At 44.4% G+C, this 18,495-nt stretch overlaps 1 protein-coding gene across 1 annotated transcript in view; it reads right to left on the bottom strand.

Moving 5' to 3' along the window:
- LOC117144405 (polyadenylate-binding protein RBP45) overlaps positions 1-15,852 on the bottom strand; it is a 54,157-nt gene extending 38,305 nt beyond the window's left edge. The window contains exons 1-2 of the mRNA XM_033309540.1: positions 15,100-15,852; positions 3,209-3,398 (exon numbers count right to left, since the gene is read on the bottom strand). Coding sequence (XP_033165431.1) covers positions 3,209-3,398; positions 15,100-15,837 — 928 coding nt within the window. The 5' untranslated portion in view covers positions 15,838-15,852. The remainder of the gene's footprint in view (positions 1-3,208; positions 3,399-15,099) is intronic.
- Between the last annotated feature and the right edge of the window lie 2,643 nt (positions 15,853-18,495).

Below are 18,495 nucleotides of genomic sequence, written 5' to 3'. Positions count from 1 at the left end.
TAAACCACCCACCACCCAACCACCCGCAGCACTCAGCTCGTTGCGGCTGCTTTTGCTTTTGCCCTTGCCCGCCACCACTTAATTTCTACTTGATTTGTCGTTTAAGAAAACTAATTGTCTGCCTTTTGTTGAGCGTGAAAACAATGGAAAACATTTTAGCAACTGTTACTCTTTGCCGAGAGCGTATTAGACGCAGACCTCCAAAGTCGTTGGGCCCAAAAGTCTGGGCGGCGTTTTGCGGCCATGTGGAGGGAAAAGTGGCCAAGATGAGTCTAAGTCGCAAATGGCTCTGGTTTTTGGTCAGACGAAAGGCAAAGAGACTGCCGCTGAAATATTCCTTTCCACCGCCTTCAAGGTCACTTAAGACCATGAATACGGGAGAACTTCTTAAGTTCATAAGGCAAACGGAATGTTTCCTGACTTTCCTAGAGAGGTTGAGGGTAATATAAATATTAAGGATTTTATCAGACTACTAGTACTAACACATAATTTTACCACATTGGTTCGATTTAAGTAAGCTTCCCTGTAATTTCGAGACGAGCCTCCAAGGCGACAATCTTCTTTTTGGTATCTCAAAGCGACCCCTGATCGATTTCCCGCAAAGCGGAAACGGATACGGATACCCATACCAATCTTACAAGGCGGAATAACGAGGCAAACTCTGCGTTGCATATTCATGGGCCAGGCACAAACACAAACGAGGACGAAATGACGTCGATGGTGTAACAGATTTCGGCTGCATTGCATGCAACACCAGTGGAAAAACCTTCATGAAAGAAGGGGTTAAGCTTGGGAAAAGCGAACAAAAAGTAAGAAACTTGTCGCACGCATAACTTAAATTATATAAATAAACTTTATAAGCCGGGTGTATCGCATGAAACAACAAACAAATTATTTCAAATGTAAGGAAACAGCTAATTTGTGATATAAGATATTTTTTTATATATAATTTATTATATTATATATAGGCCATCGAATGCTTGATTAGCATAGACCTATTTCAGGAATACTAGTCCACGTCCTACTGCAATATGCAAATGACGAAGTGCGCCGTGACGACAATGATGGAAAGTTAGTGGCAACAGCAACATGAGCAGGAAAATCAGAAAGTAACACAGCAACAGCGATAGCGATAGCAGCCTGGCGACATATTATCCTGCGACTAAATATGTAAGAACACAAACAGCAACTGCGCGCTCACACACACTCACACTCAGACTCGCAGGACTCACGTGAGCGATTAAAATCTGAAGGAAAGCATTTCAGTTTTCCCTTTTTTTATTTTGCATTTTTTCACTTTTTTAGGGCTGCAGCCGAGGGTTGCTGAGGTGCAAATGAGTTCAGTTGGAAGGGTTGCTGGCTGCGCCAGTGGCAGCGGCGTGTAATTGGAGGCGAGTGTCGTGTAAAATGTAAAACTTGCGCCGTAAATAAATCAAAACTTTCTGACTGAACAAACATTCAGGTGAGCGAAAAAATGCAGCAGCAACGGCAGCGCCACCGGCAACATCAGCGGCCCAGCAGCAGGAGCAGCAACATTTTCATATTGACAAGTGTGCCGAAGAGGGAAAGCGTGGAAAGTGGAAAATGGGTGGGCGGATGGCGATGGGTTGGGCTGGCTGGTAAAACTCAAGCAGGGGACAAAAACAAGGCTGCTGCTTCTGCTGCTGCCGGGGTTATTTACACTAAAAATTGGAACAGCTGCAAAGCGAAGCACTTACAGCTGCTGCCGCGGGCTTTTTAAAGGAGGTAAAAAATAGGAGAAGACGAAAGCCAGCTGATGTTAATATCCCCTTGAATTTGAGCCCTCTTAATTTGATCGCAATGAAAAAAACACTGCATTTGTTTAACCATATTTATACAGTACTGTTAATTTAACTAGGTTAATTATATGACCCAAAACATAACTGGTCATAAAGAAATCGCTGCATACATTTAGACCAAAATACATCATAATCCTTGAGAGAAAAGAGTTAAATCTAGCACTTTCCAAGACCGTACAACAGTAAATATTCCACAATTGATTTATTACACAAAATGCTAAACACCAACTACACAAGGCGTAACGGAGAAAGTTTCGTTTGATTTATATATTCATTATTCTATCATATTCACGGGCGTGGCGCACAAATGAAATGTAAATGGTGCTCTGGCAGCGGATTAATACGGTTGCTCAACACACAACGAGCAAATAAAGTGAATTTAAGTTGCAGAAAGTTTCGGCCACAATCCCGGCTCAAGGTGGTCAGAACGTCGTCTTTCGCATTTGTAGAGTCGTCATAAAATGATAAAAATATTAATATAAATAAACAGGCGAGCTTGGAGGAGATTTCGGTACGATTTGCCAGTGCTACCAAGGCTTTTGTTTGCACAGCAAAGTTTTTGATATTATCTATAGCGAAACATCCCGGCAAGTTGGGGTGAAAAGGGAGCGGACTTCTCATAAGTTGACAATTTTTTGCCGCTCTGACTTGACTTTTTTCCAGTCCTGCTTGTCTATTTACCACCCTGGAATAAATATACAAAGATATATATTTGGGCTGCAAACTTTTGCCACATTGCGGAACACACCGGCACCCAGCTGCCTTAGAGCCCGTCCCATAATTGATGGTCAGCGTTTAACTTAATTGTATGTGGGAATCCGAGCTGCCGGTGGCATGGGCATGCTGATTGTGTCAAGATTTCATTTCAATTTGCGCCGCGATAAGGCTGCGAGACATAAAAGTAAATTGAAACGCCTGACAGTGCCTCTGACAACGGAGCAGTGAACCACTGAGCCAGTGGACCACTGGACCAAAGGACCAATGGATGGCAGTATAGCCGGGATGGCCACGATGGCCAGGTGCTGCTGCTCCCGACCATCATTGCCGGACGTCAGAAGCTCGTCACGCACGTGCAGGTGGAGCAGTTTCAAAAATTTTTAATTGAATTTGCCACTGGACAGGGAAAGGTGCTCTTACACCGCGAGAAAATATTGACACATTGCTGGCTTTAAGGTGTACGCTTATAACTCAAAAACATCACATACTTTTCCAAGGGAAATAATTGGCACCTGAACCACATTCTTATCAATACGATATTTCTTATGATATGATATATGAAAAAATTATTTAAATAGTAAAATATTGGAAAATATTACTTATTTTTAACAATACATATTAATTGTTTTCTTTTTTCTATATTAAGTTTGCAGCATTGCAACTGTACTCACTGTGCAGCGGCGGCATGTACTCCATTTCCTCGTCAGAGTCCTCCATGTCCTGTCCGCCTCCTTCGGTCCTTGCTGCGTGAGGCGGTGGCAGTGGGAAAGGGAGCGGTGGAGGGGGCGTGGCAAAGGAGTTGGTACGCAACGCCATTTCCATGGCACGCAGGGCGGGCAGGTTCCTGGGCAATTTGCCATTCTGCAACGGAGAGCGAACGAAGCGATGGACCATTAAAATTAGACAATAAATAGATAAAGATGAAAATAAAAACACGTGCCAGGTCATTCCAATTTCGAGGTAGAGACAGGACCCTAATTGAGGCATTCAACTTGATTACGACTGGGAGAGCTGAGCTGAGGACAAACGACTAACCTGAGACTAATGCCAAGGCCGACAAATGTCCTCTGAAGTGGCGTGCAAATCATGAAAAAGGATTACACGTACTAAAACCAGGAATGGAAACAAACTTCACCCCAACCCTTGTCCTGTGGGTTAAGTTTTGTATTTCTCCTTGGGTTCTCCGCTCATTTCGGTGACTAAAAAGCAACGATGTGACGACAACAATAACAACCAAGGGGAGCAGCGGCCAGAAATCCAATTTCAGCAAGTAGCACGACATAAATTTGTTTCCTCCACACCAACACAACATGCGAACGCACACAGATACACACACACACATGCACACATGGATGGGGTTGTCCTGGCTGCTGGCCATGTCCTGCAAATGAATTCTGTTAATGCAGACATTACTCGAGCATATTAAAAGTCCGAATGTCCATTCCGCACAGAATTTTATAGCAGACGACCGCACCAAAGGACCCCACACCAGCTACAAATAGGCACATTTGTTCCACCCCAAAGCCATCCCAAGCCACCCCACTTGGAACCCGGGGAACACGAGGAACCCCAGGAACCCCGGGATCAGGACTGCAGCCAATGGGCAATGTAGTTAGCCAGCCAGCCGTACACGCATATTTGTTTACCTTGCCACGACAATTGCGGTAGACAGTTTTCCCCCGAAATCGGGCGGCATTTTCCGGCCGAGCCCCTGCCGGACATTTAGTTTATTTGATGTTGCCAAATGAAAATTGTGACATAAAAGGGACTAAGAACATAATTAACTAGTGTCCAAATGTGCAAATCCAAACGCATAAAAAGTGAGCAAACAACTCGGCCAAAAATGCTGGCCAAAAAAAAGAGGAAAAACCCGAGGAAAAACTAGAGCAAACGATGCAACCGAATTCAGGGGGCCACCGAATGACACTTAAAGGATTTGCCTGGGCGAACCTTGAATATGCTCGGCGTTATGGGAATGCCGAATTCAGAAGCTGTTGCGAAGGATCCTAAAGTCCTGTAGCCGGTTATCCTGGGCCCATTCCGACCATCAGAGCGCACATTATTTGCTGTCCCCGGGTTCGCTTTTATCAGCCACGTGTCGGCCACAAAGGGTCATGATTAGTTTGCTTAATAAAGAACTGGGGAAAGCGACGATAAATATGAAAAAAGGACCAGCCACTCTAAGAAAAAGAAAACAAAAATACTAAATATTGATTGCTGTTAAGCTAAGCAAAATGCAATCTAATTTCCGCTTAAAGAATTCATTTTTTAAAGCAAATTATATAACAACTTGCTTACTCTGTATCGTATAAAAGTTTGGTTTAAGATATGTTATAAAATCATAAAAAATATTTAGGCAAAGAGGTACCAATTTTACTGCAGAATTCTTAGAGGTATTTTTCCCTGTGTAGCAACACTTTCCCACACTGAAAAGTGGGCGTGGCTTTAGCAAATTATTTGCCGCTAAATGGCACCGAAGTTATTTCATATTTATGAATATGCCGCTCGTATTACAATTTACCATTCACTGTGGGGCTTTCAGTCAGTCGGGGATAATATTTGAAATTAATGATTTCGAGTGGCGTTCGAAACTCGGATGGGTGGACAATTGCCAAAGATGAATGAAGACAAATGATGGGCGAGCATTTATAGCATTAGCATCAACTCCGCGATCCCTCCGGCGCCTGCGATTTTGTCATGGAACTGGGGATTACGTAGATTTCGTGGCCCAATTTCTGGGGGCGAGCAAATTAAATAACCGTCAAACCGTCAAAGGAAATCTGCAAAACAAAGCGTTTCGCGATTTACCCCAAGAAATTACAAAATTGCCAAGCCCCATCGGGTACATATTTTGTACATTTTTGTTTCTGTTTTCTCGTTGCGTTGTCGCCGCCTTCGTTTCGCCTTATTTGCTCATTTTTGAGTATTTGATTTCATTTCTTTCATTTGCCATCCAGCGTATAGTGCACAGTTTTTAATAAAACAAATTCAGCGGGCGACGGCCTGCGGCGAACATGGCAGGCGAAATTAAATTATTTCGCCTTCCCCAACCTCACTCCGCATGGAGATGAAAGTAAGAGAAAGTCGCTGGCTGGACGCAAACATTTTATCATTTGTTGTTGCCGCTGACAGGACGAAGATATGTGTGTGTGTGTTTGTGTGCGCTTTTCACTCGGAGGCTTGGAGCAGGCTCAGTTGACATGGCTGCCTTCCTGGGCAGCCCAAGGAAACGGAGGCAGATTGTTTGTTAGTTGATGACCAGCAGACATGTTAAATACGTTAACGCTACGTTTGATTCCAGCGAAACAGGATGCATGGCAAATGAGCTCAAGAGGCTTTAAAACCAAAGCATTATTTATCGGAAAAACAAATTATCAACTGTTATCCTGAACAAATAAAGGAATAAATAAATTTAATTGTTCTCTGTTTGGTAAGTAAGTACTACGAACAAAACTTCCACTTTTCCTTCATGCGTGTCTCGTCCTTCAAGTGGCACCTGCGTACGTGCGTATGTGTGCCACACTTCCGCTTCCTGGCGCACTTCTTCGGCCTAATGGACGTTGATTGATGTCGCGTCCAGCGGCAGGTGAAAGTATATGCTGTAATGCATATTTATGAGGCTAGCAGCTGGCTCTCCTGAGACCGCACCAGCATGAAACGGATCGGATCGGATTGGATTGGATTGGATCGAGCGGGCCGGGTCGGGTCGGGTCGGATTGCATAATTAGCAGCGCGCCGAGGTATGCAATGCAATTTATAGGAGCCCAGTTGCGGGGGCAATCGGCGATCTAATGCCATGCAATTTTCTGCAGTCGCCGCTGCAGTTTCTGTAGCTTTCCTGCTTTGACAGTGGCCGTTTGCCATTTCGGTATGCAGAACGGGCCAGCAGGCAAACCGGGCCATAAATTAGGCCCCACATCACTCAGGGTGCGGCATTGGGAAGAGATGGAGATGCAGATGGGGATGCGGATGAGAATGAGGATGGATACGAAACTGCAGCTGGAGCCAACACACAAAAGCATGCCAAAGGCATCAATCGGCAAGAGTGCAGTGCCGTAGATACTCGCAGCATGCAGTTCCGTACATCCAGTACAGAGAAAAAATGTGAGCAAAGTTGTGCGAACCAACTATATTTTACTATCTCAACCACTATCAGTATCAGACATCACATGAATGTTAAACTCAGATGAGATTATACAGAAATGCATATTAAGGATTATAAAATGTATAATCCAAACGCATAATAGTTTCAGTGTACTGAGAGCTGTTTCCGGAAGGACACGCAACAATGCATATTGCGACCACACTTCGTATGAGCAATGCCAAATGTGCCGATGCACGGGAGAGGAGCCAGATCCAAGGCCGGATCGGGGTATATAGCCCAAGACTCCGTTCAGACGCACGGGCCATGCTATCGCTCATAATTTCCAGTTCGCATATGCCAGCCTACGGCAGTCTGAGCCAACAAACAAAGATAGAGGAGTGGCGGCTTTTTGGAAGGATAGCGTCTCGGCTCCACTTTGCATATCCTGGCGGGGCTGTGCTGCTTAAATGGGAAACAGCCCTCCGCTGTTTTATGCGATCATAAAACTTTCAAATGCCATTTCTTATAGCCATATGAAAGTATTTATTAGCTGTACACTCAAGAGAATCTTAAGCTTGACTTTAGGGTTGTGTTGTGTGATTCAAATTGTAGGTTCTACAGTTGCAGAGAAAATATAATCATATTTTCCTTAATGAAAAGTAATGAAACGACTTATTAATGCAAGTCCTTCGAACATTCTTCACTATTGGTAGTGCTATCAAAAAGTTTATTGCTTGCGAAATTCGATAAGTCACGGCATATCCTTTTCTGAGTGCAGGACTTAACTCCTGCCGGCTGCCGAACGGGCTCATTTATCTTCTTATCAGTTGCCAGGCCCGAAAGTGCATTGTGCAACTGCTGGACGCTTGGCCGGCACAATTGTAAATGTTGTGTATTTGCCGTTTGAGTGGCCACCGGGGATGCATCCGATCCGTGCACCTGGCTATCGAGTGCCGGAGTCTCAGCCCAGGGAGCGGGAATAAATCAAACTGCTGGCCGGCCACTTAAGCGGGCCCAGTGCAGTGGGCCAATTATCACAGAAAGTTGTCCATGCCGCTGGCTTGTCGGACATTAATTTTCAGCCACAAATATTTGCGCACTGCTTCCCAGCTGGGAGTTTCGAAGTTGGGGACTTGGTAGTGCGGACGACGTGCTGCCATTGTAAACGGGGCCAAAACGGCTTAAGCGACGACAGCAACTACAACGGCGACTGCCATTTAATCGAAGCCAACTAATTGCCCCGTAATTGACAGTTTGACTGTTTGGTAATTTGTTTTTGCATGTTGCGCTGTCAAAAAGTTTTCCTTTTTTCCGTTTCCCGCCACGATCGCGTTTTCCAGCTCATCGAACGCCAAAAAGCGACGGACTTTGGTCTGCTCCAAAACGGCTAAATGGCATAATGCCAAAAGTTTGATACAACAATTGTGTTGGCCACATTCTGCCTTACAATGTGTTTCCTTATTACACGGGCTATTAATGGGCATTACTCAATTAATACTTAATGTATACATTACTAAATAAAACTTTAAATTTTTACATAGTACTAGATATGTTTTCTAGTTAATAAATAATTGTTGTAAGATAGAAAATACTTTAATGCTTAAACCAAGTGAAATCAGATGCCATAGACTAGATCTCATCCCATGAGCACTTCGGCACGGAATCCAAATATTCAGCGCCTAATTTATGTAAAAGGCAAATAAATCAATTAATGTCAAGCAACCTGTGAGAGCCAGGCCGAAAAAGATATGCAGACTTGGCATCGCTTTTGGGGCTGGAGGCCAATGGCCATTCTCCCCCTATTGGCATAATAATAATTAGAGACCGACTGACATTTTGAGGCTGAAGCAAATATAATTAATTACGCACCGCAGAGAACAAGCCGGCACAATACAAATTTATAGGGGCAGTCGGAACGGAAAGCCCAGTCAGCAAAATGGGGCAAGGGGCTGTGAAGTCTATCAAAGGCTCGTGCCACGGGCCAATTCAATTCAATAGTTGGCCAAAGAAAACTTTGCCACTTGGGCTGGTATTTTGAAATGTTTTGCTGCAAACACACACAGTCCACACACAAATAATGAGTTAGATGAGGGGATCGAATGCCGGGAAGTGGCCACAACAACAAACAGCACCAGCAACAACTCCAATCAATTATACGGCCAATTAAATGCCGAAAAGCAAAGGAAATGCGAGGAAACACATAATGGACTGGAATCCAGGACAGTCTGCAAACTGAGGCCCAAACAGCAGACAGCAGGCTCGTGGCTGCAATTTATTTTACGTTCTACTTGGGCATTTTTATTTGTTATTGAAAATAAAGATGCCCGAACACGTTGCAAAAGACAAACAAAACAAGGCCATCGTCCACATTCCTGGACTGCCAACAAGGATACACCGAGGGAAAAGCGCAGGGTATGAGCTAACAGACAGACAGCCGTTTTGTCAAAGTCACCACATACACTAATTTAATGAAGAAATACCACCTGGGAGTGGCCGACGTGTTCACTCGAACATCTTCGGAGCCCTGTTATCCTTAGTTACGGCCACCAACGACATGCAAATTAATTGACCAACAAAATGCATCGAGATGAAACAAACAACTCACATGCATCAGTCATTAGATGAAATTTAAAGTCCCTGCCTGTGTCTGCATTCTAATTTACCTACTCGCTCGCATTCATTTCAACTCAGGTAATTTCCCGGCAAATATTTGCCATTAAATAAATTTTATTCTAAGCTTGGACAGAATTTTGGAAAGTATTTTACAAACACTAAGCTGAGACAGATATCGATAGTTGCTTCACTTTCGGTGCACTGGGAACAAAAATATATGCTGATAATATTTATAATATATTTATATTTATAATAATACAACAATTAATCACTTATAAGAGTCAAAACATATATTAGTTTTACTGTTTTGCAATAAAATACTCGGCCATCATTTGCTGAATTTAAGTGACCTAAAATGGATGTTTTCCCCAAGGACAAACAATGTGCGATTGAGATTGATCAATCCTGATTAAGGATGTCGTTTCTATCGGTGTAAGGACATGCCAGCCTATTCATTACTGCAGGCAAATTTGCGACAACAACTTCGACGCGTCGGTTATTATTGTTTCTCTCGAGCAGTGAAACTAAATTACAACTTAGGACGAGTGCTGGCAAAACTTTAATTTAAACAATGCCGGGGTATTTCAATTATGATTACATGTGAGCTGGCCAGTGGAATCACAGTGGTCATGGACTATGTAGCATATGAATCAACGCCTTTGGTGCAAATTGTTTACTTAACCAAAATGATTGATTCAATAATCTGTGAATACATTTCAGTGATTTTCTCACTTGCAATGCGAGTTATGTCGTCTCATGCTGAAAATTCTCCGGGTATCACCTCATTTGTCCAACGGAAACGGAAACACATGCACATAGGTGTGGGATTGGAAACATCGGCTACGACTAGTTGATGAGAAATTCCTACAAAGTTTCCGAGGTGCCTGCCTGAATGCCTCTAATTTGACAGCCGCGGCGGTTTGGCTTCGCTTGGCATTGGTTTTTCCGCTTACGTGATGTCTATTCCCTTTTTTTTTGTTTTTAGCCACGCCCCCTTGGACCTGAGCCTGCCCTCGTCCCTGCACGAGCGCCTTCTTGGCTCACATTCGGTAAAACATTTTCTTTGTGTCAGTTGAGGTTGCATTTTATTGTGTTACAGCGAGTTTGGACTTAGCACTGCGCCACTCCCTTGTTTCGAATGCAGTTTCTGTGGGATTTGGCCTGACAGCCAGTTGGAAATTGCAACTGTCAATTGCATTTAATTCGCCCTGTTCCTGGCGGTTTGACCTTAGCGAGCCACACAACAGCAAAACAAAAAAGAGTGGAAGAAGAAAAACTGAATTTACACTAAATTAAATTAGGACTGGCCAGGGTTTTTAAGGGACGGCGCTTGAGCGCGCCTCAACTGTAGCAGCCAGTATCAAGTATACGCCGTATGGGCTGCCATTGAAAGTGAAGCTGCTGACGGCGTTTACACTTTCAAAGGATGCGTACCATGTCGAGTGTCGTGCAAAATAAACCGTTTGGCAGCGAAAAAAGCTTTTGCACGGCTGCTTTTGAAATTTGGCGCCCTCGCACACACAGCAAGAAACAAAGAAGCACTTGATGGGCACACACACACACACACACACATAGGGATACACGGACACACGCACCGATACACAAGCATTGTGGTAAAAGCTTTCAAGTGGCAGCAGCAACAACAAGAAGGACGATGCTGCTCCTGACGCCCGCGTCCTTTTTATCTGCTTCGCGAGGATTAACCCATTTTTATTTTTTGGCCAGAGCCATTCAGCTTTGTTCGAATTTTCAGGCTTTATTGGACTTTTTTATTCGTTTGCAACAGAATTTTTTAGCTTTGATTAATTATTGTATCTTTTTGGCTGAATTGATTTTTATACCTCCTTGTAATATACTGTGCACTTTTGGGAAACATCAAAGAAAATCTCAAATAAAAAGTATACATGCACCTTTGCGCTTTATACTTTTCATCCAGAGCTGTAGTAGTAGTTATATATACAGCTCCGTAAGACTAAATTTCCCAGCTCATAATGGGTTAATCGCCTTCTGGCAAGCCAGTGCGCGACATACTCGCACACACAGGCGCGCACAAGAGAAAGGACGAAGGGCCAAGGATGAAGGACGCGGCGGCGGACACTCACACAATCAGATGCGGTGAGATTCGGGCCACTCAACAGCAGTGGCTGGCACTTTGGGGCGCCATCTCGCGGCCAGTCAGCCAGCAGATTGAATTAACAGAGGACCCAAGAATCTCATGGTGAGATCGGCATAGAGCTCCCATTCCGGGGGCGGGCGCCACATCCTCTGGAGAGCAATGGAGCACATTTACAGGCTCTGTGAAAGGCGAGAAAGTCACCACATTCTGTTAATGCCGCAACTTGGCTGCTTGGCAGCGAGTGGAAACTACAACTGGCCTTAAGGCCAAGTTCTGATTCGGATATGCGCTTTTGGGTGCGTTTTTTGCGGGTTTCTGCAGGGTCCTTTCTTTTCGTCCTGTCTAGCGCTTGTCCAATTTGCCAGTTTGGCTGTTTGGGGCTGTCAACTGTTTCCTTCGACTTTCCTTCGCCGTTTGTCACTCGTTGGCCACAAGGCAATCCTTTGATATCGCATCCTTTGGCGCAGCTATCAAATTTCTTATACTTAAGCAACAAGAAGGACACTGCCGACTTTCCTCCGCTAGACGTCTTCCTCTGCTTTTATTTCGTTTTGTTTCAGTTTCATTTTGCCACTGCTGTGAGCGAAATAATGACAGCCTCGTTGGTTGGTATCTTCCACTTTTTCCTTGGATTTCTTCCAATAAAGTGAACGCATTCTGGCACTCCTCGAAATATGTTCCTCACTTTGTGTGTCTGCTTTTTGCTGGCCCGTTAACGCGACATATGAAATATGGATTCACTTACGCATCACTCGCGACCCTTCGAGGCCATTAAGTCACAATTGCTCCTGCTCCTGTCGGCTGAAGGATTCCCATTTCGGAGTGCCCCACTGCTTCGTATCCTTTTTTTAGCACTACTGCACTCTTTTAAGGGAATATCCAAGTGGCTGAAGCTGTGACTCTTTCGCAATTAACACTTCTTTGGCACAAGCTTCTTAAAGTGCCGTCAATCTGGTACACAGAGCACAGTATACAATGGATTAAAGTGTTATGTACATTTACCATATGCCTAGCTGTCCCAAACTCTTTTCCTGGCTTATTTACTAGAGTTGTAAAAGGAAAAACCGCCACAGCCTAATATCCGGAGCATAATTGTGGGCTTACCCAAATCCTCTTAGTAAATTGTGCACAAGCCCGCCAGAATAAAAACTCTCTGCTTCATTATCATTCATTTAGCATTAATTGTTTTTGGGCTGTATTTCTATTTATGATATAAGTACTTAGTAACACTTCCCCGAAACATCGTTTCCAGGGAGCGGAATTAAGTAAGAAATTTCGGCAGCCCAAATAAACAACATGGAATAGCTCACAGCATAGCAAATCATAACCAAAAACAAAAAAAATAGTAGGAAAATAAAAACAAGTAAAACCCAACAACCAAATCCGCTTTGAAATACTCCGCAAGTGCATATGGAATATGAGTAGAACAATTATTAGATGGAAACCAACTGTTTTTCCAACACAATGCCGGGGGCGGGGTCAAGTGGGCGGCCAAAGACAGCCAGACGATTCCCAGGATTCAAGTGATTCCGAATGCACCACAGATCCGAGAAAACTTTCTAATGCAGGGGCCCAGGAACTAAAATCATTGTGGATAAAGTGCACAAAAAAAAACATAATTAAACGATATAATCTAAATATACTTTTTTATAGGTTTCAGTTAATAAAATGTAGATTTCAATGTCAATAAGAAAGTATGTGTTTAAAATAAACCTTTTTTTTAAAGCGCTTAGAAATTTTTTCAAGTGCCCATTTATGCTCTTCCATACAGACTCACATGTACTATATGTACCCATACATCGCTGGGTGAGAGTACATTATAACTGTGGGCTAGTACAAACATTAAAGGCAGCACATAAAATGCTTTCTTTGTGCATGATAGCGCGCCCAGTTTTCCAGAAGCAGGGGAAGGAAATGCAAAAACAAACGAAAGCGAATGCCGGCGGATGGAAGGCGGGAGAAAAGCTGGGAAAAGTGAGGAAAAGGTATTGTTAAGTTGCAGAAAGACCACAACAAACCGACGGACACACTCACACACACATGACCATACAAAACCACTCTCACAGGAGCGTTTTCTGGATGTATTAGATATGGACAAACGGACAGACAGACGGACTGTCGAAAAAAATGGCATTTCATAAAAGATTTAACATTCAAATGTGCAGAGTCCTCTGTGTGCGATTGTACTCCTTCTAAATAAAACTACTTAAGCACATGTGAATGAACAGCATTAAGGATGCAGGACTATGATGTGCATTTCTCTCATGTTTAATTCGCCTGTAAAATAAATATCACTCGAAGAAGGTCTGCAAATAAGATGCTACAGAGTTGTCATCAAAAATGTGAATAGAGCATACTGCTGGCAGCGAACTTATGCATTTTTCTAAGAAATTCTACCGCGACTCCTATCCACGACATGAGGACATGGCCAGGTGACCACCACCGAACCTTTGACGCCGCGATTTCCCGTTTATTCTGTTGCAGATTCTTAATCAGGACCAACTTATCCGCTATGCAGGAGCATCAACAGCAAGGCTATCAAATAAACGAATCGTCGGACACGGCCAAGAATCGGCAAGGAAGGAGCTGTGGAGCTGAGCAGCTCAGCAGCTCAGGAGCCGAACGGACAGCAGACACTATCTGCTTGTCCTTGCAGGCGGCCCCACCTGAAATCCGAAATCAGAAATCTGCAGGCAGGAACGTAATTTAAACAGCACGTTTTGCATGTCGCTGGCCAGGACTCAACCCGCCGTAAAGGGCCGAAGACCAATCCTCAAGTCCAGCTCAGCTTTTAGCCCACCGCTGCACAGAGAAAATATCACTATAAGAAATTTATAAAAACAGATGAACTTATTTGAAGGACAGACATAAAAATCTCATGAAATACTCTTATATACTCTAAGACATCTTTGAGTATTAATTATAATAAAACTTAAATATCCCATAATCGTAGCTACTCTGAATCTTTCCAGTGTATTTATCTGCTGCCCGTTTCTCTTGTTGTCCTGCGCTTCTTTACTCATATTAAATGCAAAAGTCATTGAGCGCAGGACAACATTGTGGCAGGGGGAACTTAAAGGAGGGGAAAGGTGGCGGGCGAGGAGGTGGCAGAGGTAGCGGACCTGGTAACAAAAACAACTAGTTTATTTCCGCATCCTTGGACATGAGTTTGCTGTAAAATTTCGTGTTGATGATCTTACTAGGTTATGCATTAGTTTTTCGTGCTCGCCGTAAGCCCGCCTTAACCCCCCATATACCTTTCCATATCTGCGCTTTCACTTCCGCTCGTTCCGATTTGCATTTGGAGCCCCCACCCCCTCCCCTGTAGCTTTGATTTTTTGTGTCCTGTCGCTGCGCTAAATCTCACCAACAACATGCATGCAGATGCTAAAGGGTAGGGGAAGAAACAGAGCTCCTCCGATGTTGCTTGTCTTTTATGTTTATGTAAATTGAAGTTTGGCAGCAGCAGCAACAGCAGCACACCCATAAATATTAAGTATACGTGGCATTGTCCCTGCCTCTGCTGTGCTTCGCAAATTGCAACATTTTAGTAGCCCAAGAGGATTTGCATCCATTGACTAAGTGCCGCTGATGTACTACAAATATTCTAGGTTTACAGCCAGCCCCTTGGATAAATGTCAGACACCTTACAGGTATTTTGGCCAAACTTTGATTCGATTTTTGGTTTAAAATTAGAAATTAAATTTCAAATTTCTCATATTTTTCAGATAGTTTAAATTTGTACTTACCCGCTGGTAATCACTGACAGCCGCAGCAGCCGCGGATTTGAGGCTCTGAACGCGGTAGGTACCCGGCAGGGGGGGCGTGGTAGGAATCCTGCTGGGCAGGGGGCACCCAAAGCGTTGTGGAGGCATCATCGGTGAAGGTGGTAGTGGTGGTGGTTGCATCATCGTCTGGAAGTGGGTGAGCATAGGCGGTGGCTGTGGCGGCGGTGGTACGCTTTTGGCCTGCAACAATGGTTTGCAATCCTCTGGCGGTGGCAGAGGAGGTTGCGTATGCAAATAATGCTGCTGCTGTTGATGATGTTGCTGTTGCATGGGCAACATCACGGGTACAAAGATCATCGACTGGGCAGGTATGTTATTGTAAATAGCAGGTGCCTTGCTGCTGCCGCAGGTGCTGTTGCAATGTTGCATGTTGCAATGAGAATGACAATGTTGCATAGTCAACAGCGACTGTTCTGTTCCAATATTGCTCACATAAGTGCTCGTAGTTGCAGTTGTTGGCATCAGACAATTGCCGTATGAACAGTTGGATGAAGCTGTGGTTGTCTGCTGCAAGGTGGTAATGCAACTGCCTTGTTGATGCTCCTGCTTCTGCTGTTGATTTTGGTAGAGCGGCGGTGGCGGCTGTTGGTGCTGCAGTCGCGGAACAGGCAAGTGCTCGTACTCCTGCTGGTAGCCACTGCAGTCCTGGCAGCAACCTGGTGTCCTGGTGCTGCAGCAACTGTTCCCGGAGGCGGACATCGCATAGGGCTGACTGGTGGCACGGGCACCGGAGGAGTAACTCAGCAACTTGGGCGCCTTGCCCGGCGGCTGCCAATGGAGCGAGCAGGGCAGGATGCCTACGATTCCCAGTCCCGAGGCGGGACTGGTCGATACTCCGGTCGACAGGTTCGCTATCTTGGCCTCGACAGAAAGGTCAGCTATATTTAACTGAAAATAAAATACCAAAATCAGAAAAGTGTATGCTCATTAATGACTACAGTTAGGGGACGTCATTTGGTAAGATATTTTAACTTAAAATCAAATGGCGAACTTAGGAACAATTAAATTATCAATCAGCCATTTAGTGGGCAACAGCCAGCAAAGTTCAGAAGAGGGCTTAAAATACCAAATCATTTATTTTTAATGAGTCAAGCAATTTTCGGGCTTCTTGTTATCATTCCTTTGGCCTCGGCATCTGCTTACTTTGGCTTTCCATAATTTATGAGTTATTTTCGGCACGCTTGATTAAAATGTACGCCTTATTAAAACATCTTTGAGAAAACAAGGTAAGGAGGCGCTGGCTTTTCAAAAAGTATCTTCTTGTGGGTGGGGTTTTGGCGCCTCGTTTGCCGATTCGCCCTCCATGGGCTGGCATCCGTCGGAGGCTTTCAGAAATCACTCAAAGTTTGTCAAGAACGAGAAAACCAATTTTTCAGCTGAGTGCATTTTAATTTCGTATACGCCCCGTGTTCGCCTGTTGAGTCCAGCAGAGAAGCAGCCCAACAGCCCAGAGACCGAAAACAGAAGACCGAATGCCTAACCCGAACTGCGTGTGCGATGGAAAGTTTGCTTTTCATTGCAACACGCTTGAAATGGCAACTTGGACAAACAGGACGGGCAGGGGTAACAATAACACGGGAAAAACCGAAAAACTCGAAGGCAAATGCAAGAAAAATTGGCTGGGCCTGTGCCCTTTTTCCTTCTGGCCAGCCCTCATTCCATTCCCTTTTCCTGGCCAATTTGCATGCCTCTGTCCATAGAGCATTGTTGACTCCGTTGGCTTCGCTTCTTGGAATGTTCCAAAACGCATTTTGGCCAGCAACGAGTCCTTGCCACAGACCAAACAATGGAATATTAGATGTGACAAGACAGGTGCACGTGTCCAGCCATTGTAGCAACTGCCTGTAGCCAAATTTCTGAGCTGGGAGCTTTGCATTCGCCTCAGCCAGTTGGCAATGGCCATGGTTAATTGTCAGACTGGCTGCAGGCCATAAATCCCCATTTTACAACATACGTCCAGTATCAATCAGGAGTCGATGGGCTACTTGACAGAGGACTCCTAAAATTGCAGGTCTGAAATGAATACGGGGATAATTCCAGGGGCCTGGCAATCGGTCAACGATGTGAAAAGTTTGTATTGATCTAAGAAGAAGTTCAGTTTTGTAAATCAGAACATAGTGAGTAAAACTGTTTAGATATGCATTACATTTATTGAAAATGAATAATCAATAGAGAGACACTACCTCAGGTGTTTAGAAACAACAAACAGACTCCGAATCGAACCAGATTATGTCCCGAAATCCACTCTTGAATCTGTCAGGTTTGAACTTCCCATTTTGCGGAGAACGGAAACAAATATCTTGAAAACAAATTTCCATAATTCCATAAATACTTGGCCCGCATAATGAAAAATATTTGCACAACTCAAGATCAAAAGTTTGGTGGCAGAGCCGGAATAGTTTAGTTTCAGGGTTTAGACAAGCAAGACAGCAACTTTCTGACTTTTCTTGCCGGCGATTAAGTTGCCAGCATGTGGAAAGTTTGCTTTTTGGCCAACAATTTTCAGCTGTAATCGTGTTCAATTTGTGTGCACCATATCTGGGAAGAAACGCGTGCATATGCAACTATTGTGGCGCTCGCAGCTTAATTACAAAAACCGAAAGGGGTTTAGTCCGAGCACATAATCACTGGCAAGGACACAGACCGACCGCCGAGGTCCTTTGAAAGTATGTTTTGTGGCCCTGTGCTGTCCGTGAGATATACAAAGCTGGAAGTACAAAGAAACTTACAAAAAGAATTTGGTAGCATCAAAGCAAAAATTTTTAATGAATTTCTTGCCGGCCAACAGAGCCGTAAGCCTGCAAAACGCACCATACGCAAATGCAAAAGGCGCAAAAAGGACCTGGACCCCCAATCCAATGCCCCCAGCCCCGCGTGTTTCCCCCCTGTTTCCTGGGAACGGGAATGCAGGGTCAAAGGTCCGGCCAGGAACGGCACCACTTCATCTTCCCTTTTGGCCGCTGGCCCCGGCAATCGTGTTGCTCGTCGGTGGCCTTAATTAAATTTAAATATTTTATCACCGAAAAATTGCCAGGCGGCAGCAACTGCGCAACAACAACGGCAACGGCGGCAGGAGCAGCAGGACATGAAAAGGGTGCAAATGTGTGAGTGGGTGGGCGAGTGGGTGGGTGTGTGTGCGCCTGAGTGCAGACAGCCGAAAAATACTGATGTGGGTGTATTTTTCATTATTTGCCCAGCGCTGCAACTTTTTTTTGCGCCTCACATGCCCGCCCTTGCCATCGCCACACTTCATATTCAATTGTGTTGAATAATTGCCATACGGTTTTTTGACCAACGGTTTTTGACACTTTCCTAAAAGGACACACGCGCCCTCAAGTGCCCCGCCCACAAACACAC

This window comes from Drosophila mauritiana, chromosome 3R (genome assembly GCF_004382145.1).
Source record: "Drosophila mauritiana strain mau12 chromosome 3R, ASM438214v1, whole genome shotgun sequence".
NCBI classification, from domain to species: Eukaryota; Metazoa; Arthropoda; class Insecta; order Diptera; family Drosophilidae; genus Drosophila; species Drosophila mauritiana.
The sequence above is the reverse complement of the archived record's forward strand: the minus strand, read 5'-3'. Positions and strand labels throughout refer to the sequence as shown.